This window comes from Leptodactylus fuscus, chromosome 2 (assembly GCF_031893055.1).
Source record: "Leptodactylus fuscus isolate aLepFus1 chromosome 2, aLepFus1.hap2, whole genome shotgun sequence".
In the NCBI taxonomy this organism is placed as follows: domain Eukaryota; kingdom Metazoa; phylum Chordata; class Amphibia; order Anura; family Leptodactylidae; genus Leptodactylus; species Leptodactylus fuscus.
This window is the reverse complement of record NC_134266.1, coordinates 172,361,671-172,387,332: the sequence shown is the minus strand read 5'-3', so window position 1 is coordinate 172,387,332 and position 25,662 is coordinate 172,361,671. Positions and strand designations below refer to the sequence as shown.

General features: G+C 39.9%; 2 protein-coding genes across 3 annotated transcripts in view; one reads left to right on the top strand and one right to left on the bottom strand.

The window, feature by feature from the left end:
• ST6GAL2 (ST6 beta-galactoside alpha-2,6-sialyltransferase 2) overlaps positions 1 to 17,999 on the top strand; it is a 115,203-nt gene extending 97,204 nt beyond the window's left edge. For both annotated transcript variants that reach the window (XM_075265131.1, XM_075265132.1), the window contains 2 exons: positions 2,622 to 2,796; positions 16,118 to 17,999. In XM_075265131.1, coding sequence (XP_075121232.1) covers positions 2,622 to 2,796; positions 16,118 to 16,380 — 438 coding nt within the window. In that variant the 3' untranslated portion in view covers positions 16,381 to 17,999. The remainder of the gene's footprint in view (positions 1 to 2,621; positions 2,797 to 16,117) is intronic.
• Positions 13,481 to 25,662, bottom strand: part of LOC142195390 (pinopsin-like) — a 180,392-nt gene continuing 168,210 nt past the window's right edge. The window contains exons 4-5 of the mRNA XM_075265145.1: positions 21,247 to 21,480; positions 13,481 to 13,768 (exon numbers count right to left, since the gene is read on the bottom strand). Coding sequence (XP_075121246.1) covers positions 13,529 to 13,768; positions 21,247 to 21,480 — 474 coding nt within the window. The 3' untranslated portion in view covers positions 13,481 to 13,528. The remainder of the gene's footprint in view (positions 13,769 to 21,246; positions 21,481 to 25,662) is intronic.

The window sequence follows — 25,662 nt, the reverse complement described above, 5'->3', positions numbered from 1 at the left end:
TCCCGATCTGTGCCCGTTGTGAAGAGCTTACGGTGCCGGTACCGTAGTGCTCTATGGTCAGAAGGGCGTTTCTGACCATTAGCCAGAGACGTCCTTCTGCCTCGCGGCGCCAATCGCGCTGTGCTGTGGAGCCGGGAGGAACGCCCCCTCCCTCTCCTGATAATACTCGTCTATGGACGAGCTGTGTGAGCAGCGGGAGGGGGCGTTCCTCCCGGCTCCACAGTACAGTGCGATTGGCGCCGCGAGGCAGAAGGACGTCTCTGGCTAATGGTCAGAAACGCCCTTCTGACTATAGAAGAGCTACGGTACCGGGCCGTAAGCTCTTCACACCAGGCACAGATCGGGAAAGCCGACAGTGCGCTGAATTCAGCGCACTGTCAGCTTTCTGGCAGTATATAACACTGTCTGTGCCCGGATATGGTGAAAGGTCCTCTTTAATCAAATCTCAAAAACAAATGGAACATTGACGACAAGTAACTTGTAAAGTATAATAAACTGTATGAGTGAAAGAATGCTGGAAACCAGTTTATTCATTCTAAATTAAAATAGTCAGTGAGATAAAGTCAACCAAATTCACATAGATATTCAGGCTTCTGAATATAAGTGGTATTGAAACCATGGGTAGATACACTTGAGAGGAATGCCATTTTGCCTATACTTTCTTTCTTACTTTCCTTTCTTGGGTGCTACCCCGAGCTCATCCTCCTAGAAGAAAACTTAGCTACAAGGGGATGTGATTTTTTTTTCTGTGCTTTATCCAATAGCTACAGTGGCATGCAAAAGTTTGGACACTTCTGGTCAAAATGACTGTTATTGTGAACAGTTAAGAAAGTTGAAGATAAAATGATCAGCCATTCTCCTCCTCTTCACTGCTCTTCTTACAGGAGACCACCATAAAATGGCCAACGGACCAGCTGACTTCACGTGTCCGTCGACCATTTTGTGGTGGTCTCCTGTAAGAAGAGGAGGAGAATGGCTGACGGAACAGAAGAAAGGCGGCACTGGAATGGATGACAACACTGTGCTCAGAGCACAGGGGGAACGAATGAAGAAAAAATTAAAAATGGCGGTGCGAGCCTTCAAGATAAAGGTAAGAGATGAATAGCCATTATAAAGGCTATTCCTACGTGCTTTTAGTTTAAAACGTGTTTTTCAATGATAGAATCCCTTCAAAGATCATTTCATCTACAACTTGCTTTGGCTTGGTACACATCTGCGTTCAGTATTCAGTTCAGGGAGTCCGCTTGGGGATCCCTCGAACGGAATACCAAACGCATTAAAATTTAGCTAGAAACCACACGGACCCCATAGACTGTAAGTCATGCGGAGGGAAAAGTATGTCATGAACCACTTTTCTCTCATTCGGATCTGTGCGGAAACCGTGCGGAAAAATACATGGAGCCCATTGCAGTCTATGGGGTCCGTGTGCTTTCATTGCTCAATGCTTGTCAATGCGTTCAATATTCTGTTCTGGGGTCCCCAAGAAGGCTTCCCGAATGGAATACTGAACGCAGATGTGAACCAGGCCTTAACTGTTTACAATAACAGTCATTTTGACCAGGGGTGTCCAAACTTTTGCATGTATGTGCCAGAACTTATGTAACAATTGTATACCATGTTATGTTAGTTATGCTAATCACACCTCTTCATCTATGCAATCGTCCATGTACACCTTCAGTGTATTTAAACCGCAGCCTTTCCTACATTAAACTCCGTATCAATTTTGCATACACTGATTAGCTGATTCCTCTGAGCTAGCTCATACACCTCGTATTTCTCTGAGCTGGCTCGTACTAATATGGACTTCAATATAGTGATACTTAGAGCAGATTGTGCTCACACACTGCCTGCAGGGTATAATTCAGCTATCCTCAGCCCAACACTCAGCACCACCACACAAAGCATTACTATAGCGAAGAACCAACTCAAGCTTGTGTCAGCAAGTGTCCGTTATTTTTTTAACATTGAAGTCTATGGGCAATGGACATATAACAGACAGTAACTGATAGCCATCAGTTACTGTCCATTATGATAGCTGTCCGTTTTTTTTTTTTTTTTTTTTTTTTTTTAATGTATTGTGAACCCTACCTAAGATAGATGGGCAGGTGAGGTTTAGAACGGCAGGAACACCTGCTGAGTACAACCTTATAGAACCTTTGCTTCCTTTTGCTGAGTTTGAGAATAGAAGGAGAGTAAAATGTGTGTATTGGAATGGCAGTAGTGATCATAACATTCATGGAGATTAATTGCAACAAGGCAGGATACCTTGATGACATTGCAAGGAGGTAGCAAGGAGTCAAGGAGCTTTTTTGTTAGGAATGATCTATTCACACTGCGTGTGATGCTCTATATATGTAGTATGAGAGCAATAAGCATATAACTGATACTGTAATGTATAGCATATACAGTGTGTTGTCAGAGAAGAATACATTTCTCTTTACCATACATTTTACTAATTCTGACAATGTTACTGCTGCTTGTAGTCTAATCCGAATTATGTAAGAATCCTATGTTGTAGTAAATTCATAACACATCTATTTTGTAAGTAATTCATAACACTTTTATAGCCAGCGCAGGTGGCATTTCATGTTTTATTAATCCAACCTGTTTTCTCCATACAGTGGTACCACAAACCGGACTACAATCTTTTCCCACCGTATGAACAACATCGCAAGAAAAATCCAAACCAGCCCTTTTATATTCTTCACCCAAAGTTCACATGGGAACTGTGGAAAATAATCCAAGAGAACAGTAATGAGAAAATCCAGCCTAACCCACCCTCTTCAGGATTCATTGGTAGGTTGCTTTAGCATATTGATTAATTACACCACGTTGTGGACTTGAATAATGGTGCAATGCAGCTTTTAGCTGTAACCTCAACTACAATGCCTAATGGCCCCTATTGACTGAAAGGTAATTATACCAAACAGAATTAAAGTCTTCCACAACAAGCTAGTGCTAAAATATGTTGTAAGTGGGAAGAGTTCAGCTTCGTATGGGAATCCATTAACTCTAAGCAATGTTACTGTGCCCAAGGGTACATTAGGAATGCAATGAGCTCCACAACACAACATATATAGATTAGTTTTAACACACTTTAGGCAATAAGAACAACAAAGCAGTAAAATATATGGCTATTTGTTTCCATTCCAAATATAGTTGAACTCACAGATAGCTCCCTTTACACAGGCTTCCCTCTGTTATGCAGCATTTACCTTGTTTTCCTTTGCTAATAGCATTACTGATTTGAAACACTTACTGAGGTCTTTATTATGGGATCTGCCCAATTTTACAGAGCTCTAACCTTAAAGGAGTTGTGTGGAGAATAATAACTACGAGCTGTATACTCACTGCACCACATCATTCAACTTACTAATATATACCCTGGACTCCCATTGCACAGATTCTTACATTCTCAGGGACCTGCAGGGGGTTGCAAGTTTTTTCTCTTTGGCTCCTTTGGTGACACCTAAACTTTGGGTCACATGACCAACTTTGTTCAACATCTGCTACTTCTGCAGTTTGTAGAACGGGATCTGTCATGTGACCATTATTATTCCACACCTATAAAGATGAGGCTACCACCATCATAGTCGATTGTAAGCTTGTAATCCACTTTTTCCCCTGAAATGGGGCAATTGGCATGAGCCTCATGGGGTTTTTGCCTTCTCCTGGATCAACACTGTAGGGGAGTCTAGGATTATAGGTTGGACTTGATGGACTGATGTCTTCATCCAACCTCATCTACTACGTAACTATATAACTATGTAACTACAATGCTATTGCAGGGGCCATTTGAGGCAGAGTGCACATAACTTTTTTGTGTCAAAGTGGAAGCTTGCTGCCAACAAAATCAGTTTTATTACTTGTGCAAATTAGCTATTTGGTGCATCTACTAGTGTCACCTCTGACAGGCATAGCCATGCCCTGGATGCACCCAAAGGTGCATTTGAATTTAAGGTAGCAAGATTGCAGTTTGATATAAGCTAAATATGTTCATTATATCACATCTCCAACACAGCATATAAGTGGATGAAAAACAACTTTAGGGAGCCTGCACACTTAGTTACGCTCCGCTCATTCTGAACGTAAAACCCGTTCAGAATGAGCGCGTAAAAACCAGATCCCATTGATTTCTATTGGTGCCAGCATACGCGCGCTACCCATTGAAATCAATGGGAGGCGTTTTTCCCTATTGCTTTCAATGTGATATGCGCGTATCACATTGAAAGCAATAGGGAAAAAAGCCTCCCATTGATTTCAATGGGGAGCGCATGTATGCCGGCACCCATTCAAGTCAATGGGATCTGGTTTTTACGCGCTCATTCTGAACGAGTTTTACATTCAGAATGAGCGAAGCATAACTAAGTGTGCAGGCTCCCTTAGTAGTAGTTGGCTACCTTAAAGTAAAGTCTGTATTGCAACAGATACATTCATGGGGGTGGCGCAATTTAAGATCAATGGTAAGAATGCTCCTGTTTTCTCATACAGTTGACATATTTATTTCAGTGTGAGTCACAGAAGTAGTATCATGAGAGGCATTTACATGCAGAATGTTGGAAAAATGTATGATGTGAATATGAGAGCAGTTGTATTTCTTTCTCATCAGTTATTCTTCTTTCTGCACTTAGCAGGCTTCTATTCACCTCCATCCCCTAATGCTTAATTCACTTCTGGAATACATCTTCAGTGAAAACAGGTTTCAGTCTGTGGAGAGGGGAGGGGTGAGGAGGAAGGGGAGACAATTGAGGAGACAAACACAATGGTGTTCTGCTGCAGATTTTGGCAGTACTGACCAGCATTGATAGGAATAAGCTCTCCATATACTTCTATGGTTACAGCCTGCCTTCACTGAAAACAAGTTTGAGCAGTGAATTGAGCATTTTAGAAAGGGTTGGGAGTAGAAAAGAAATACTATAAGTGGATAAAGAAAACTTTTCTAATACGTAAGTATGTATGACAATGTTTCTTATAGTCACTTGTACAACTAGCTTATGAACAAAAAAAATGAAAGGACAGTTGCACGTCAATGAAACATATTTTATTTTTCAGATTGATTAAAGGTCATTTTACAATTTTTCTGTAACATTAATGAACACAACTGTACACAAGATGTCTATGAGGTGTATTAACACAACTTATATCACATATCATCAATTTCCAAATGCTGGAATATTTATGAAACATATTAATTTGTTAATAGTTCAGAGAATATTTAATAAATCTCTTAATTTTATACACATATTTACATAAATAACTTTACTTTACTAGCAATAGAATATTGCCCCTTGGGCTAAATATATTATTTTCTTTACTAATTAAAACTAGATTTTTCTTAACTGTTTTGTGTCGTGATTGTTCGACTTTTTTTTATTTTATTTTATGTTTTGTGCATATTTATGGGACAGCCATGTTGTCAGAACTCATACTAACTGCATTTGGAGACGTCTACAGCAGGACTATAGAATCAATACTCTAAAGATGTCTGTCACCAGGATGAAGCTTATTAAACCGTCAACATAGTTAGATAGGTCAGTCTCGCCATATTTCACAATATGCAGATGAGCAGTCTGCAACATTCAAAAAAGGTAAAGGAGAAGAAGGTCATATCAGAGCAGTGTCGGGCATAGCAGTTTAGAATGATGGAGCCGGCTTTGGTGCGCCAGACTGTTCATTTGCGTATCGTGAAATATATATCTTGGACATAGGCACAAATTTTAATGGGGGAAAAAGGTGTCATATTCAGGCGAGCCTGAGCTAACAGTGTTGCTGGTTTAATATCCATCACCCAAGTGATAGACTCCATTTGAGGTCTATGGCAAAGTTTTTCAGGCCTAAGGCTGCATGCACACGGAGTTACGCTGGGCTTGTAAAAATACTCATTCACAGCCGTACACGCGAGCGCAGCGGACGGCTCCCGAACACTTCCCATTCACTTCAATGGGAGTGCTTGTAACGCCCGGCGTAACTCCGTGTGCATACAGCCTAAGATAGATAAACTGTGCAATCACCTATTGTGAATAGTTGTCCCTGGATTATCTAAATATAGATGAAACCTGTCATTGCTATCCTGCCTGTGCTGATAATAAAGTGATAATTGCAAAGAAATCTACTTAGCCTTGGTAGATTTCATTAGCCTAAATTGGCATTATGGGTTTATCCACTGCAGTGTGTCATGTAGTCTTAGGCCAGGGCCCGATATGGTGTAAACGCTGCAGTTTGGCCATGGTGGAAATTCTGCGGTAAAAAAACACAGTGTTTTACAGTCCCTGCAAAGTGGATGGGATTTAGGCAAATCCCATCTACACATTGTAGCAAAATACACACAACGGACACTCGATTGCAAAACCATTGCGGTTTTGAAAATCAGAGAATGGCAGTTATACCTATGGAAAGGCCGGTGGTTTCCTTATAGGTATAATGGAAACAGAAAGTTTCCTCTGTAGACTTTCTGTGAGAAGCACTGCCAGAAAAAAACATTACGTGTTGCCACCATGGTTTTCCCTGCAGTGCTTTTTTGCTGCGGCCCGCTACAGCCTTATGAGGATTTTTACTAATATGGGCGGGTTCACACCAGCGCCCGATCTCCGTTTTGCAGGTTTATGTTTTCTGTCGGCAGAAGATGTTAAACCTGGCATTCAGTGTCCGCCGGTGAGCGCCCATGAGTGTCTTACGCTCTCCGCGGCGAAACCGTTTTTTTTTTTAACCGGACACAAAGTCCTGCATATCCGACTTTGTGTCTGGTTACAAAAAAAATGGTTTCACCGCGGAGAGCAGAAGACGCTCACCGGTGGACACTTTGCAAACCCATTCAAATGAATGGGTTTGATATCTGCCTGCTGGTTTCCGTCTCCTATCCAGTTTCTCAGGCAGGAAACAGAAACCTCCAAAATGGAGATCGGGTGCTGGTGTGAACCTGCCCTTACTATTACCGACTACTTTTTTTCCCAGCTGCCACCAAACTTCCCAGTCTCTATCCTTTTCACACCAGCCATTTGTTATTTCAATGGTAGCCGATCACACATTTCTGAACCTATCCTTATCCACTAGCCTCTATGGACCTTTATTCAGATATATTCTATAGCAACATAATTGTTTATCTGATTTGCAGAAAATTAAGCGCATACAAAACAGATATATTATTTTGGCAGAATATTTTCATCTCTATATTTCAATGCAAAGTCAGTGATTGAATCTATAACAGTGGATCCATATTATTGTCCATATTATAGCTAGATATATCTTGATATGCATTAAAAAAAAACACTAGCTTAACACAGAACTAGAGACAAATTATAGACATAATATGGGGTGAAGATGGATCGAAATATCAATAAGACACACGTCTGTATTAGAGAGAATGTGTTGACAGGTTCATGCTGCCCTATCTACAGGAGGCATAAAATAATGACAAAAAGACAACGAAGCACCTACTGTAAGTGATAATACTGTATATCTCACCTCCTCTGGAGTATACTTGCATCCAGTATTGAAGATACGCAGAGACAAACTGTTCCAGCCAACAGGAAAAGCAATCCAACATTTTCATTTTTGGATAACATATTGACAAGCTCCCATCTTGAACTATACTTTATTCTGGACCACCGTGCACATAGATAACAGTGCGTTTTAACAGTGAGTGTTAAAACGCACTGTTTTAACACTCACTAACATAACACATAAGTAGATAAGGAAGCCTTTTCTAACACTTATAAAGTATATGCTATAAAATTTCTTATAGTTTCTTGTAAGTTCGTTTATGAAAAAACAAACGAGGACATTTACACTTTAATGAAATGGAAAATTTTATTTTTTTTAGACTAATTAAAGGTAATTTTTTATCAAAATTATTAAACATGATTATGCACAAGATATCTATGATGTGTGTTAACACTGGAATATTTGTGAATCATATTAATCTGATAATAGTTCAGAAATTATTGAATAAAATGTCAAATTTGGGATAAAACAGTGACAGGCTTTCACTTTAATCTATGCTTTATTCCAGACCACTGTGGTATTTTTAAAAAGTCTTGGGAAGATGTGTCCGACTGGCAGTTCCACTTTGGCTTCTTTCTGCCTAAGATTGGTTGATTGATACACAAATAGGGACACCTTTTCTCAAGTGTGGCACATTTTACACTAGGTTCACACAAGCGTTTGGGTTTTCATGCTTTGGGTCTGCTTGAGGACCCAAAAACGGAAATCCCATCTGCTTAAAAAATCTGTGAACCGCATAGACTATAATGGGGTCCTCCAGGTTTCTGCCTATATTCTGCCCAAAATTGGAAGAAAGAAAAGTCCTGCATGCAAAAATGGGGAACAGAATCCCTGAACTCTAGTGTGAACCTAGCATTAGAATGATGTTTTTTTCTGAAATGCTGCTGTATTTCAGAGTAAATCATGATAAAGATGAACTTCACACTAGGGGCCAGCACCTCTCATTTGCCACAGGCACATTCATAGCGCTGGCATACTGACACCTAGTGTTCCTCTCACTAATTTTTATCAATTTTGTGGGCTTGGTCTGTTTTACCTGGAGGCAGACTGGGACATAGCAGACATTGCCTCGGATTTGCATTGTTTTTGCTACATTTATCAGAGTCTGAGGAAGGTCTAAGGACCGAAAACGTTCACATTGACTTTACAATAAACTGGTGATTGACACTACCTAGTGTGAAGTTCATCTCTATCATTATAACACGGGTTGGGACCCTAACTTCACAGCCTGGAACAGCTACTGTATCCCTATACATATTCAGAGTAAATCATAGTTCAGGGTAGAAAAAAAAAAAAGAAGCTATTTCATGCTGCTATTCTTATATCTGTTGCAGGTTCCCTTTAGGCCTAGTTCACACGGGGCAAGGGGGGCGTATTTTGGTCCTGATTTTGACGCAGGAATCCACTTCAGAATAGGACCAAAATACGCCTGTCGCGGCTTCCGACAGTTGCGGCTTCCAGATCCGGAGTAGGCCACAATGAATGGGCCTAGTCCGGAGCGTGCTGCCCCTAGGCTGACACCGCAGCTGAATCAGCCGCGGAACCTGCCTGAAGAAAGGGCCGCTCGCATGTTGCCGCTCACGGAAAAAAGTAAGCCAGCGGTCTACATAGACCGATATTGTGAGGGGGCGGATTATGACATGGATTCAGCACCACAATCTGCCCCCTCTTGCCCCGTGTGAACGGGACCTTAAGCTCTGAATCCATTAGTCTTTGGCTAGGGCAACATTTTAAATATCTTTTATATTAAAAGCCATCTTTGCAATACAATACATGGATTGTGAATTGTACACTGAAAATCTGATATCCAAAGTTACAACATTGCCTCCGTGATTTGGGAACTGAAGAAATGTTTAGATTGGTTAAACGTGTAACTATCTGCCATGTTGTGACTTTACCTGGAGCAAGCACTTTATGTATTGTAATGATGAGCAGAAGCAATACTATAAAAAGAAATGGACAACATTGCCTGCAAGCTATCCAGCAACTGCAGGAGGTTACAGGAAAGGTGGTGACACCAATTACAGAATGTTAGCATTCATACAATAGCACCTGGTTTGGTGAATGATGACTCCATATTGTCAGCACTCACATCATTTTGCTATACTTTTTATTAGTGTGCATTGTAGAAACAAAATTCTAAGAATTCCCATGAGATGATAAACTCTCACACAAAAAAATCATATATATGGTTTCATGAGATAGATAGATAGATAGATAGATAGATAGATAGATAGATAGTCATATTCCTGGCACACAGAAAGGCAACAAAAATGTTAGGATTTTATTATTCACAGTCAATATTTTAAAGACCCATACAGCAAGATGCAGCCAAAAAAGTGCTGCAAGAAAAACCTCAGCAGAAATGCTTTTCTTTTTCAATTATACCTATACGGAAAAAAAACAGCGTCTCCATAGGTATAAATAACATGCTGCGATTTACAAAAAAAGCAACAGTTTTTGAAATCGCTGCGTCTCCACTGCCGACATTTTTCTGCAATGTATGGATGGAATTAGCCAAAATCCAATCCGCTTTGCAGGTAATGTAAAACACTGTGGTTTCTGCCGCATCGTTTACACCGCAGCAAAATTGTGGCATTTACACTAGGTGTGGCCCCCGGTTTTCAAGTGTCAATGGCTTTATACAGTGTGTAAAATACACCCCAATAACCTTACACAAACTTACATGGAGAACTCAGTGAAGCATATTCTATATATAACAATTGTGTCACATCTACTAAAAGATCATACTTGACTGCAGTTACTCTGCATTGTGGTCATCATATTGCAAATCAAGATCATTACAAAAGGTATCTGCCATTTTTGGCCTGTGACAGACCATTTTGCCTAATGATACAAGTTAATGGCAACAAAGCTCCTTTACCCCTTTCGTATTTGAGAAGAGTTTTTCTGCATGCCAATATAAATTCCTACACCTGTGCTATGATGGGTCAGATTGTACAAAGGGGCACAAGGTTGGAATCCATCTTTCATTTACTAGTTTCTGTATAAAAGGATGAAAGACATTTGCTTTACATATATATCCGAAGCATATTGCATATTATTCAATAGAATACAACTATACAACTAACAATTCACAAAGGTTCCTTCATTTGCTTCAAGGGGGGGAGGGAGTGTTCACATGCTTGCATTTCAAAATAATGTCCACATAAATTAACATATTGGGAGTCTGACACGAGAATTTAGAGCTGTTTCTAGGAACAGAAGTAGAAAACCTCATATCCTATCCATTTTCCATTGCATCCACGTATAATAACCAAAAATGGAGAAAAGGTGTTGTAATGTTGTGTTACATATAAGGCTACACTCACATCAGTTCTGGCTTCTGTTTTGCTTCATTATCCAATGACTGTAATGGAGTATATTAGACTTCCAGAGTTGTCTGCGTGTTTTAATGAATTCTATATTTGAACCTACAGTCACATCTCTGCCAGAGTCTCCACTGGAGACTCCAACGCAATGTCTGCCTAAAAATCTGCAGAAGAAATAGTCTTCTGATGGACCCCATTATAGTCAGTGAGCCTCCCATTTCAGTTTTAAAACAAGGGACACCCAACGGACTCAGTTATAGTTAATTGGAGCCATCGGACTCAAAGTGTTACAGCTATTGTAGCAGTCCACCTCTATGTTGTTCTTGTCCTCTGGACGAACCAGAGTAATAGAGTGATGATGCTAGTGTGAACCTAGCATTAGTTGTACACTATATTTTAGCTATTATTTTGTGACTGTGGACTCTATATCATATACTGTGCATGTCATTTCCAATATTATTTAATACACATTTCATGTTATAAAATACTGTGTTCTTGTGCTGTAAGGTCTTCTATTCAATAGGAGGAAAACAAAAAGTTAACATGCATGGCCCATTTGTCTACTATGGATAAAATTAGCTATCCCATATGTTACCTTCTGATAGAGTACCCACTATCCTCTCTATCACTTAGAGCTTGCCTAATATTCCAGATTGTTCTTTCATTTTCTAGTTTGTCATGCTACACTCTGATGGAATCCATGACTTCAAGGTGCTTGGAGTGCCTGTGTATTTTTTGTTTTTAATGTATTTTTACCGTGATGAAAAATAGAAACGCTAGCCCTTAACCCACATACCTTGGGACAGATAAAGTAAATTGGCATATTGTATGACAGTCTTAATAAAAGGTTGGATTTGCTGCGACCTATTCATAAATCAGTTGGACGACCCAGTGCCACAATGAAAACATACACCAATTAAGAACTGGTATAGATTTACATTATAACTCGCTCCAGAAAACTTCTGTGACCTTTAATGAATCTGTCGGACCGAGGCAACCTGGCCCGCCTCGAATCCCACCCTACTCTATCCATATTCACACAATGTGGCGATCGAGGTGTTTCGTAGCTTGTGTGCGGCACAATATCATCTCTATACGTTAGAAAACAGGGGAGGGATTGATTGCATTTATAATAATCTCTGCTTTTAGTGCCTCATGTCCTTTATGCTCGGGAATGGTTCCATTCGCTCTATAAGAAGCATTTAGGTAACAAAGCAGGACAACTATGTATCTTCTGTGTTATATATAAAATATGGTGGCTACTTATTACAATTTTACAGTCAGGGAAATAGTAAGAAATACTTGGGATTAAAGCCACTATAATGCAGTATCATGCTGGCGGAAATGTGTTTTGTGGTATATGGAGCTTTTACATTAAAGGATAAAGGAGCACTCAGCTTATAAATGAACCATACATCTATCTTCTCTATTATAAAGTATTGTAATGAGCGAGTGGTGAGTCACAGCTTCTGTTTAAAAACCTTTTTATGATAATAAAGAAAATACTTTGAATTAGATGGCAGCTATCCTTTGTAAAAGTAAAAGTTTGCAGTCATTTGAGTTCTGGTGGCCCCCACAGTGTGACAGATGCTGGATGAGAACTACTAATGCAGCTTTTACAATGTCACTTCCAACCACGCAGATTTTTATGTAATTCGGAGTTTGTGGAAATGAAGTTGCCTAGAAGAAATGTCTATAGGCATTGTAATGGTTGTCACTAGTACAATACTTGTCATTCAACATCTATTGGAACACGTTAACTCACAGAAACAATACTAAGGTTTCCATTTTCATGATTTCTTTGATCTTAAGTTAACCTTTGCTACCATTTTTCATTGTCTGAACGTATTTTAAGGAGTAAAATGAAGCAACTTTTCAATACATATAGTTCTTAAAACTGAATGGAAAATACAGCTTAGGGCGGGTTTCCTTCTTCTGCCCTGAGAAACTGGACAGGAGACGGAAACCCGGCAGTCAGTTTTCAATCTCATTCACTTGAATGGGATTGCAAAGTGTCCGCCTGTGAGCGTCTTGTGCCTCTCCGCGTCAAAACCGTTTTTTTTTTTAACCGGACACAAAGTCGGACATGCAGGACTTTGTGTCCGGTTAAAATGAAATGGTTTGGCCACGGAGAGCCACAAGACGCTCATGGGCGGACACTTTGCAAAATCATTCAAGTGAATGGGATTGAAAACTGACTGCCGGGTTTTCGTCTCCTGTACAGTTTCTCGGGGGAAAAGAAGACGGAAACCTGCTGGATTTCCTAAAACGGAGACTGGGTGCTGGTGTGAACTTGCCCTTATATGAAGACCATTGGTAACAGACATTAAGCAAACCTCGTGTAGCCTGACAATGCAGCTATACACAGTTATACCTGTTAAATGTATATACGGGATTGCAGGGTCAGACTACACAAAGTTTGTATACTGTTAACATAGAGACATATAGGTCTATAAAGGAGACTACAGTACATAAAATTTGATGGCTTCAGTATAGATTCACTAAAGTAAAAAAAGAGGAAAATAAGCTACATACCAGCCCATACTCTAAAAAAACCACACACATAACAGTAGTATCCATAAATTGTATTGACATGCTATCAATCACTTCATATCAGATCTTACATGAACTTAATTTCTTTGGTTTGCATACATGTAACATAATATTAAACATCTCTTTATGTCATTGAAAGAAATTCATAAAACAGAATTGTCCTTATTTTTCTTGGAAATGTGCTGGTTTGTGTCAGACGTTTCTTTATGTGGACTTGATATGCACTTCTCAGCACTTCTTGGGATCAGTGTTTCTTTAGGGGCTACAGTGCTGTTCAGTCTTTGGTTGAGCTGAATCACAGTTACGTTTGATTGACACAGGGATTTTCCATCAATCGGTGATGACGGATGACAATGGAAGAGTAACAGGAAGCATTTGTAAAACTAGGAACAGAACAAAAGAATAATATTAACATACTGTACATAACTAGATTCAGTCAATATTACTATCCAAAAGTATCTAGCTAGAAAGAAAGATTAACAACACTGTATATATATATAGGGGTCACTAAACACCATCAAAGTGGCAAAACAATAAATAAAAGGATAAGAAAAAAAGTCACAGATTACAGCTCAGCCCTCTAAGGCTGAGTTCACATGGGGTATTTTGGACCAGAATTTGATGTGGAGGCCGCCTCAGGTTCCGGTCCAAAATACGGGTAGCTGCAACTGGATGCCGGTGCTGCAACTCCACTCCGGATGGGCGTAGTCAGGAGGAGGGTTTATCTTCAACCAGATTCGCAAGAAGAATCCGCCTGAAGAATGAGCATGTCGCTTCTTTTTTCCGGAAGCAAACGGCTCCCGGAAAAAAGAACTGACTGGCTCTCATTGATTTCAATGGGAGCCGTCTTTTTGATCAGGATTTTGAGGCAAATTCGGCCTCAAAATCCTGACCAAAAAACTCTGTGTGAACTCGGCCTAAGCTTAACACTGGCCAAAGAGCAGGATGAGAGAAAAATAAGTAGTATTACATGTCATTGCTGTGCTCCTAACTGAAGAACCAGTGTCCTATCTCATTCTGCTGGCAGTATGTCTTTAGTCTACACTATATAGTAGGCATTAGTGTTGCTGCTTTACCATCCTTGTTTTTCAGTTAATATGCACGCTTTATAGCCTCGGTGTTTCCAGCCCTCTTCCTGTATACTACATGCTAATAAAATGCTTTTCATTATTGAAAAGCTTTTGGTGGCTTTTATTATTCTCAAGTTGCTTTTTATGTAGCGAGACTACACGCTAACCACTATTTACTGAATATAAATAATAGATACTATAGACTTGTAGTGGTAGGACATGTGTGTATATCATCAAAGCCTGTTGGCCGCTATCAGGAATATGTTCCACTTGGTTACTGTATAAAGTATACATTTATATAATGCTGTGCACTTTTCCAGTGCATTTTAATTGCTTCAAGGCATGTAGGAAATAAAGCAACTTCTGCAAATAGACTTGATTAAAAATACCCTAGCAGTATGTATGAGTACATTAAATTGTAGACTGGAGATTTATGGCTAATCATCGGTGCAGACGGTATGTTACGCCACTCCATCTGCATTGCTTTCTGTTATCTGTAAAGTTGCAAGAGGCAGGGTGCAGATTAAACAGAATAAAGCCCAGTTTACACAGTTTTCTGATTAAGTAGATAGGATACAGATGAAGAAGTTGGTCAGAGCTCCATATTTCCAAATACATACATTTAGTTACAATAGCATCACTTTCCATCCTCATTATCTGTTAGGAATAGATTTTCCAATAGTTACCCGGAATATAAGGCCATCTAAAAGGGTCTTATCCCGTGATTTCAGAATAACTTAAACATTGTAGTCTATACCTATGGATCTGTATTGTACCTGAAGACATACCGGCATAATATATAAAACAAAAAATATTTGGAAAGTTGCTTTTTTTGTTTAACATGCATTAGATTACAAAAGAAAAAAATTATAATCAGACCGTAGTAGAGAACTAACTGAAAAGAATTGTAGTTACATTTGTGGTGTTATTGTCTGTTTATGAGCATTTCACATGATAATGTATATGGTGTGGAGTCTATTGGGCGATCTTAGGGAGCCTGCACACGGAGTTTACGCTCGCTCATTCTGAATGTAAAACTCGTTCAGAATGAGCGGCGTAAAAAACAGATCCCATTGACTTGAATGGGTGCCGGCATACACGTGCTGCCCATTGAAATCAATGGGAGGCTTTTTTACCTATTGCTTTTAATGTGATACGCGCGTATGCCGGCACCCATTCAAGTCAATGGGATCTGTTTTTTACGCCGCTCATTCTGAACGAGTTTTACGTTCAGAATGAGCGAGCATAAACTCCGTGTGCAGGCTCCCTTTGTGATTGACAGTCTTCTATTTAGTGTGCATAGCTGTCAATCACTAAATAGGACTGCCCACTTGACTCCTATGCTGAAAATGAGCAGAGAATTCCAAAGATAAATTTACAAGATAGAGTGAATATTTTTCCATAAACCGTTGTATCATTCCTCCTGCTTTACCTTATGCTCTAGGCATAAAACATATGCCTAGAGTATATGAGTAATAATAGTGATGTGTAGAGACATGCAGCAGACTGATCAGGATTAAAAAAGTTTTATCTCCATCTAGTATAGAGACTGGGAGGAACGTGATGGAAAATAACATTAAAGTTTAATTATTAACTACATTTTGTTACATATTAAATTTCTCTTCCCTAATGTATTCTTTTTTCTTTGCTTGTATTTGATAGGTATCCTCATTATGATGTCCCTGTGTGGGAAGGTAAACGTATATGAATATATACCTTCATACCGACAGACTGATCTGTGCCACTACCATGAGCAATATTATGATGCGGCATGTACACTGGGTGCATACCATCCCCTCCTATATGAGAAAATGCTCATACAACGGATAAACCAAGGGACAGAAGACAATCTTTTCCGAAAAGGAAAAGTCACTCTACCAGGCTTCAGTACATTGCATTGTCCTATAAATGATCACATTACTTAAGAAAGTATTGACTGCCTTTGGAAATGATGTGCAATAATTTGCTACTGTTTTTAGATCAACAATACTTGAAAAAGATATTGCTCAGACCAATGAAAGGAATTGGTCTTTAAACTTAAACTGGTTGGTATGTAGGTATAGTGATATCTAAGCCAATGAGTATTTATTTCTGCTTCGCCAGAGCAAGATGAGCTTAGCTATGGGTGGTGAAAGTTACCATTAATGTTCTATTTAGGGGGGAAGGGGATCAATAATCTAATATGGACCTGGAGGTCCATAACGTGCCATATTCTTACTGTGTTGGCTTTCATGTCTACTTATGAATACATCCATGCATTTTCCTGGACATCCTACAGCTGAGATCTGCTTAATGAATAATATGTCCTTGTGGCCATTCACAACTGAAGCTGTAGATATGGACATGCATATTGTAAACGCATCTGTGTATAGTTACAAATATGAAACTCATTATGACATGTCACAGAGAGAAATACAGTATTACATGATAAAGTTACTACAGTATTTGTCTCTTTAAGATATCCATTTTTAAGATATCTCTTTAAGATATTTGTCTTTTTAAGATATGTAGGACATATGAGCTGCAGGGAATATCATGCTTGTTTAGGAAGGTAGATGTGAGCCTGTAGTTGGTTAGAAGATTCTTCATACTGTTTAGTTTGGTCCTGGCGAGCAGAAAATACCACTAAAATATGTAAGCATAGTGTTATTTAAGGAGATAGCTTCGTGGAATGCTAGTGAGATGTGTCCATACCCAGATAGAAGGCTTTTCCAGCCATGCCCGCTTCTTGTACTGTTGTTTTGCACATGAGATAAAGAGAAATATGATTTTTTTTTTTTTTTTTTTTTTCCTTTGCTTACCTGGAAGCTGTTAGACATCTGTATTAATGTGTTTCTTTCTGCTGTTAAACCTAAAACCATACTAAACTAACACTGTTGATAGGTTGCAGCAAATTTGGTCCAAGTAAATAATAAATAGCCGGGCTGCTACTTTGCAAATATCGCATGATAGAATGTAGTGTAATAAATAGGAAGATTATAGTCTGTGTAATGGAGGACTCCAGTATTCCTGAGACTCTTCCTTACTGTGTTTATGTTCAAATGATCTAAGTTGTAAAGGGTTCTGATGAAAAAAGATGATCTAAGAAGTAGTTCAATGTGAGTGACCACATGTGCACAGCTTTACACTGAGAAATGAATATATGTGGTACTTATCTGGTGCTAATATATTGTACAGTAGATTAGAAATCAAAGTATTACATCTGCCTATAATGTCTAATGCTGGCAGTAATACACTGTGCACCCACAACTTCTATACTGTTGATTCCTTGTGTTTGCCAGGCATCGGGTTGCACTTTATCTGGGATTTGCCAAGCAGTGATATAGGCTTACTATAGAAATTGCTCTGAAGCAGGTGATTCCTTGCACTTATACCTGATAGACCTAAGCACTGGTTCTACAGTCGAGCAATTTAGCGATCATATGGCAAGAGTCCACCATGTGTTTTCTGGAAAGGTCATGTAATAGTATTAAAAATACCCCAAGTCAAGTACACATTATCCATTAAAGTGGGACCACAGAATAGGACCCCTGGGGGCATTTACTTAGACTTGTAGTGACCTTGCTCAATGGTAAGCTTAGCCTTCATTGAACAGTCCTATACACTTGGATGGCCGGTTGAAATTTGCTGTGTTCCACTATACTCCTGTTCATCTAACATAATGGATTATTTCTCAATCCACATCTAATTAATCTATTGTATTATTTCAGCCTGAGTTGCAGGATCACTCATAAATTTTACCTGATCTTTTTGTATTCTTAGTGTTTTCAATTAGGAGACAGACTAATTTTTTACTAGCTTTGATGGTCTTTTGGTAAGATTTTTTTTTTTTTTATTGTCCATCAAATAAAATTTTAACTGTTTTAAAGGAGCATCATTTTTGAACAATGTTTGTACACATTTGAACACTTTTTCTATTTTGGTTTTGTACATTTTTATGTATGCACAATGTATAGAATATTTCTTGTAAATAAACTATTTGATTTTTTTCTTATCGAAGTATGTTTTGAGTCAGTTCTTTGTTGATTGTCTATATTTAGCAATGGTTTTCTCACTGTTACAATAAGCCATTACTTGTTGGGATCCAACCAGCTGTGGAGTTGGTAGCAAAACCTAAAACCATAAAGATTCTCAAGTTAAATAAAAAGTCAGTAATTTATATCCTATGAAATTAAATATTTAATAAGCTATTTATTTAAAGGGATTTTATAATTAGAATCCCTTTTTTCAGGCCTACCACGTCACCTTAAGAAAGGCTATTCTTCTCTTATCTTTAGAAGTCTTCTCTCCGCTGCCATTCCTGTGATATTCCCGATTTTTCACCATTTGTATTCAAACAACACTGGGGACATCCCCTGTGCTGCTTGCAGACTCTACAGTGACGCCCTTCATCTTCTTCTCAAAACCACCTCTTCTTCACTTCTTCAACCAACTGCGCATGTGCAACGGCCATTTTTCTGTGGACGAATGAACAATCGCGTAAGAGGCCACAAGAAAATGGCTGCCACACATGCGCAGTTGGCGCTTTTGGTTGAAGACGTGAAGAAGAGGTGGTCTTGAGAAGAAAATGGAGGGCGTTGCTGGATAGTCTGCACACAGCACAGGGAACACCCACAGTCTTGTTTGAATGCAGGGGGACCGCCCCCAGTGCTGTCTGGAGACTCATTTGCATACGGTGAAAACCAGGAATATCACCAAAACGGCGGTGCAGAGAAGACATCTAAAGGTAGGGGAAGAATAGCCTTTCTTAAGGCTATTCCGATATGGTAGGCCTGAAAAAAGGGATTCTAATCATAGAATCCCTTTAATTGATTATATAATATTGATAATTGTATAATATAATTAGAAGCCGTAGTTGGTGTTGGTAGATTTTCATCTGACTCCACCCAAAATTGATCCTGACTAACTCCACAGGCCTGCTGAGACCCTCACTGATTCTCAGAAGGAATTAGCTGATTTAGGCTGAGTTCACATGGGGTATTTTGGTCAGGATTTTGAGGCCGTATCCACTTCAAAATCCTGACCAAAAAGACAGCTCCCATTGATTGACGGCTCCCGGAAAAAAGAATGGACATGCTCATTCTTCAGGCGGATTGTGCCTCGTGAATCCGCCTAAAGACACTCCCGACTAGGCTCATTCATTTGGGCCTAATCCGGATCGCAGTGCCGCGACTAGATGCTGATGCACTGCACTGGCATCCAGTCGCGGCTGCCCCATATTTTGGACCGAAACCTGAGGCGGCCTCGGCATCAAATTCCGATCTGAAATACTGCATCTGAACTCAGCCTCAGAGTTGTATTCTGCACAATTCCACTGCCAGCAGCCACTGTCCAGGGTGTCTAAATGAGCGGTGCGTTACTCTGTGAGAACGGAGACTTATACAGCTATTTTGGTTAATATTTTACATATTTGCTCCAAAATTTCCAAACAAAATGCTGGTCTTGATAAATCTGTTCCTGTATGAAGACGTTCCCCATTGGTATACAGGAAACAGAGAGCCCTATAGCAAAAATAAAACTAGGCTTACTTCTCTCTACATCATGGCACTATGTGTTTTTCAAGCAGAATAAAGGGCTTGGTGTTTATTTCATCCTCTATTCCCTTTAGCCTCAAGCCCTATGTTGCAGAAACACAGCTTTTTTTTGTTGTAGATTTTGCTGTGGTTTTTTGAGCTAAATTCAAGAGTGGCTATGAAAGGAATGGGATATGGCTTTGTCTCAAAAAAACCTCAGCAAAAGTGGGACCTCAGTCTTATATGGTCTTGAGCTAAATTCCTGTGTCTTTCTTTGCATGAATGCAGTTCAAATGAAATAGAATCAACAAGGATAAGCTCTCTAATCTATAAGGACAACATAGCAGCCTATATGGTATGTGTGCCCTTGATATCTCAACAAAGAAAGTGATTCCAGCAACACTGACCTAGATTTAGTTGTTAGATAGTGTAAACTTAGGCAGGTAGTCTTAAAATGTGGCAGATTTATCACAAAAGCTGCTGCTGGATGCTAAATCTGGTGTATTATTAAACTAGTTAGAGTTTATACCATCATTAAGAGGGCTTACTTTAATTATACAACACAATTTCGGTACATTGTTGGTACATCATGACGCACATTTAAGCAATGTTCCCAGTGGTGTAACTACCGCCATAGCAGCAGAGGCAGCTGCCACAGGGCCCGGGACATTAGGGGCCCGGTGACAGCCGCTACCGCTGCTATCATTATACTCGGGGGGGTCTTTTCGGACTATGGGGTATTACTGTGTGCAGGAGCCACTAAGGGGGATAATACTGTGTGCAATTCAAATGAATGGGAGCCTTTTTTGTAGGTGGATTTTTAGGCAATTCCACCTCAAAATCTGCCTGCGAAAAAACTCAGTGTAAATCAAACAAATGAGCCAAAAATATTTAACTTGGCCGTTTATTTCTAAGAAAGGAAAGAAGAGAATCCAATATGATATCTGTGAGTGGCACCTTGTGAGTGTGACTGCAGCTATATCAGTGTCCAATTGTTGTTCACTCTATGGAGGAGGCGAGCTGTTGAACTCCAGTAACTGCTGACTGCCTCGACACTATTCCCTTTGTAGTTCTCATAAAAGACATAGCTTTAAATTTAAGTTACAGCACAATGCTGCTGTACAACCTTTCTTGCTGCACCATCCATGCTATACTTGTTAGACTACGCTACTTACTTTTTGCCTTGGATCCTTCACAGTTCCAGATTTGTTTTATTCTGTGAAAACACATCAAATGAGCAATAATGTATAATAAAACATAAATATGATGCAGTCTTACCTGCTTATTCATAAATATGTAGATCAGTGGATTGCATACTGTACTGCTTTTGGCCAAAATTGAAGGTACCACACTTGCAACTGGACTGACAATTCCAGGCCTTCCAAATGTAGCAAGCAAAGCAACCACTCCATAAGGCAGCCAACAAATAAGGTAGCATATGACAGTGGTGAGTACCATAAAAAGCACATGGTATTCTCTCTTTCGGGCTGTACTTTTTCGTATTTTTCCAACCTGGTTGAAAATAAAATGCAATATGTTAATAGTGTGGGATACTTTTTGTTATATGCAATACAGGTGTGAAGAGAGGACACAATGGGCCAACATATACTCAAAGCAAGAAATTACAGCTCAAGAAGAATAAAGAAATATCTGGCATTATTATGCAGCTCTCATTGGTTGCAAATGCTGCAGCGAGCTGGTGTTGCTTGCTACACTATCTATATAAAGAAATCTCCCAGCACTCCCTCTTTTTTTATCCAAGGGTGCCCAGGAAAGAGGTGTTGGGGCCCCTACACACGAAGGATACGCTGGCTGATTTTGAACGTGCAAACGTTCCGAATTAGCAGCGTTTAAAACAGGTCCCATTGCTTTCTATGGGAGCCGGCATACGTGCACTCCCCATAGAAATGAATGGGCTTCTTTTTCCCATTCATTTCTATGGGGAGCACACGTATGCCAGCTCCCATAGAAAGCAATGGGACCTGTTTTAAACGCTGCTGATTCGGAACGTTTACACGTTCAAAATCAGCCAGCGTATCCTCCGTGTGAAGGAGCCCCTTGCAGTCAACCAATGGTGGATTGAAGCAAAATTATCACGGGACTCCGTATTTGATGCAAATAGGATATAGTAGTTTTATTACATATAGCAAAACAGCAATCCAGTAAATAATATGTATGAACAAGATAATCAGTCATGGAGATTTCAGTGTAATTCACCTTCATCAGCAAATATGTACGATAGACAAAAATAACTGCTGCTTATTGTGCAAACAACAGTGGTCAAGACGATATTATAATCAGACAATAAAAAGTAAAATTATGTCTACCGATTTCTAGCATGAATATACATATGGCATGTTGGGATACAGCAGTTATTACTAAAATAGTATACAAAACAAAGTGCATGGCAGAACAAACAAACTAAGGCTCGGTTCACATCTGCGTTCAGGTTTCTGTTCAGGGGGTCCAGCATCACAGAGCAGCAAGATGACACTTATGGTAATAAGTCATATAGTGTAAACTGAGAAGACATGAGTGCCACATTAGCATAGCGTTAGAAGCAGAACAGCCTAATGAAGTGTAATAATAATACGCACTTCATCAACATGTTATTAACCTCTTAGTGCTCTGCACTGTACATGTATGGTGCGGAGCGAAGGTCTTTAATGTACAATATACAGGTATGTCACTGACATGATGCTTGCTCAATAGAGGCCGCAACATTTAAGGGGTTAGTTAGTTTAGTTTAGTATTGTGACCCCTCATCAGCACCGATATGCGCATTCAGGTAGGCCAATCTGCTGTTATGGCATCCCAAGGCCTGAACATGGCTCCCAGCTGTGCCATCTGAACTTTTCCATCAGGTCTGGCTTGAGGCACCCAAAATACACTGCAGCACATTTTTACAGCACTGTATTCTATCAGGGATCAGATGATCTAGTCCAATATGGGACTAAAAAAGTAAAAAAAAAAAAATCACGACTCAAATCAAATCAAATGATTTGAAAAAAAAAAAAATCAATCTACAGTTATAAATATGTCCACATTCTTCATAGTGTAATTAATAAAGAAACATGTTAAGTAGCGTCACATTTGGAATCACCTGTACTATAAAAATACAGCTTTACTTATACAACATGGTGAACATCATATACAATAAATATAACAAAGTCCAAAGGTAAAAAAAAAACTGATCCAGCATATATACCGTATTTTACGGACTATAAGGCGCACTGGACTATAAGCCGCATTGCCCATGAGCGCCTTATAGTCCGTCTCGGTTCATATATAAGGCGCACCGGACTATAAGCCGCAGTCCGGTGCGCATTATATCTTATTGGAAGCGCTCGGCAGGCGAGGAGGGGCTCTATCAACAAAATCATGCTGATAGAGCCCAACCGTAAATGTTAGATTAAACTACCCCCCCCCCCCCCCGTTTTAAAATAAAAGCCTGAAACAGAATGTGAAACTTACCGAGCGGTGCAGGGTGGGCGGGCATTCAGGCCTCCTCTTCCTCCGATGTTCCGTCCTCCTCCGGCGCTCGCAAGCTGATAATGGCCAGGGCACATGCGCAGTAGAAGCATTATGATATTGCGCATGCGCCCCGGCCATTATCAGCGAGCGCCGGAGGAGAAGGACGCAACATCGGAGGCAGAGGAGGCCTGAATGCCCGCCCGCCCGCCCTGCACCGCTGGGTAAGTTTCACGTTCTGTTTCAGGCCGGCGTGACAGCAGGGCTGCCGGACACTTCCTATTCATTTCTATGGGAGCAGGCATGCGAGCACTCCCCATAGAAATGAATGGACTGCTTTTTTCCATTCATTTCTATAGGGAGCGCTCGCATGCCGGCTCCCATAGAAATGAATGGGAAGTGTCCGGCAGCCCTGCTGTAACGCCGGCGTGTACGGCTGTGATACACGCCGGCGTTCGGTAGTGTGAATGCACCCTTACGGTGCCTTTTATGTATGTATGGAAGCAGCACGCAGTCTTTGCCGCCGCTTCCATCCATATATAAGCCGCACCGGACTATAAGCCGCACTTACGATTTCTGAGGAAATCGTAGGTTTTTATGTGCGCCTTATAGTCCGGAAAATACGGTATATATTATATATATATATATATATATATATATATATATATAGTGAGAAAGTGACTGGTAAAATCCCGTATATGAGGTGAGTGAGGTTAACACAAGGCTGTAGTAAAAACCTCACCTGTGCGCTTAACTACCGTATTTTGTGGACTATAAGGCATATTACCCATGAGCGCCTTATAGTCCTGGCTAGGTTCATATATAAGGCACACCGGACTATAAGGCGCACTGAACTATAAGGCGCAGCGCTGTCCGGTGCGCCTTATATGTGATTGAAATGGATGGGCCTCATGGATGACGCATGCGCAGTCGGCTCTAACAGGCTCTCGCAGCCAGAGCCGACTGCGCATGCGTCATCCATGAGGCCCAAAGAAGACAACACAGAAGGGGAGGACGCAGCTCAGGAAGAAGGCGGCGCTGTCTATGGCAAAAGGTAGGAGACGAATAGCCCGGCTGCAGCACCCTCCATGTTGGCTCATTCATTTGAGCCAACATGGAGGTGAAAGCCGCGACCGTGATGGTCGCGGCGGGCGGGTTTTGACAAGAGAGAGACGCGGCTCGCCGCGTCTCTCTGTGTCAAAACCCGCGCGGGCAGTTCACGTGTGAACTGACCCTTATGTAGAAGGATATACTATTTATATGGAGAAACTATTATTTATAAGGCTGGCAGGGTACTCTTATTTATAAGGGGTTACTAATACTCATAAAAGGGAAACATTACTGATAAGGATGCTATTATTGTAAGAAGGGAATATAGGGGGGCTGTTATTAATAAGGGAGTACTATTACTGATAAGCAGTGAATATTACTGATAAGGAGGGACTATTATTTATAATAAGGTATTATAATAATTAATAGGTCCTGTGAGAAACTTGTTTTTATAAATGCAGGGTTATTTTTTTGGTGCACATTTACTTTGTTGGGCACTACTCTTGTTTTTATGTCACGATGTAGTGATAAGGGAGATAGCTGTGGTGTGGAGGTTCTTTACTATTTAAGACTTTTTTTTATTGTGTATTATTGGTACTAGTCTTTATATCATATGCTATGTTCAGTAGTTGTCTGTATATAGGTAATTATTCTCCCTGGTATGGCAGTATTATAGTATTATATCAGAACTCTTTCTTTCATTGTTAACAATAAAGTACAATGTAAACAATGTCACAGTCATGCCCACATCACAGATTCTAGCCCTACTCCAAGGTAGATAAAAGATACTGAAGCATAAGGGGGGCAATGTGACAATAGCAAAATCCATGATATAAAATAAGAAACACTGGACTGCATTCTTTACATTGTACACTAGGTGGCAGTGCTGAATAGTGGATGGAAATAGGATATAGTGAAATGATATTTGAAGAAAAAGGTTTTGCTACTGGATCCTCATATATATATATATATATATATATATATATATATATATATATATATATATATATTATACAGTCAGCCTCCTCACTACTATGCACTGAGGTGATGTCACTATTAATACTATTAATGAGAAAGTGTGTCCGGAGCTGCAGTTGCAGTTGTTTTGCTGGGGCCAGACGTATCTTTGAAATACTCTCCTGATGAACCCAGGGTAGCGTCCTATTCTGGGGG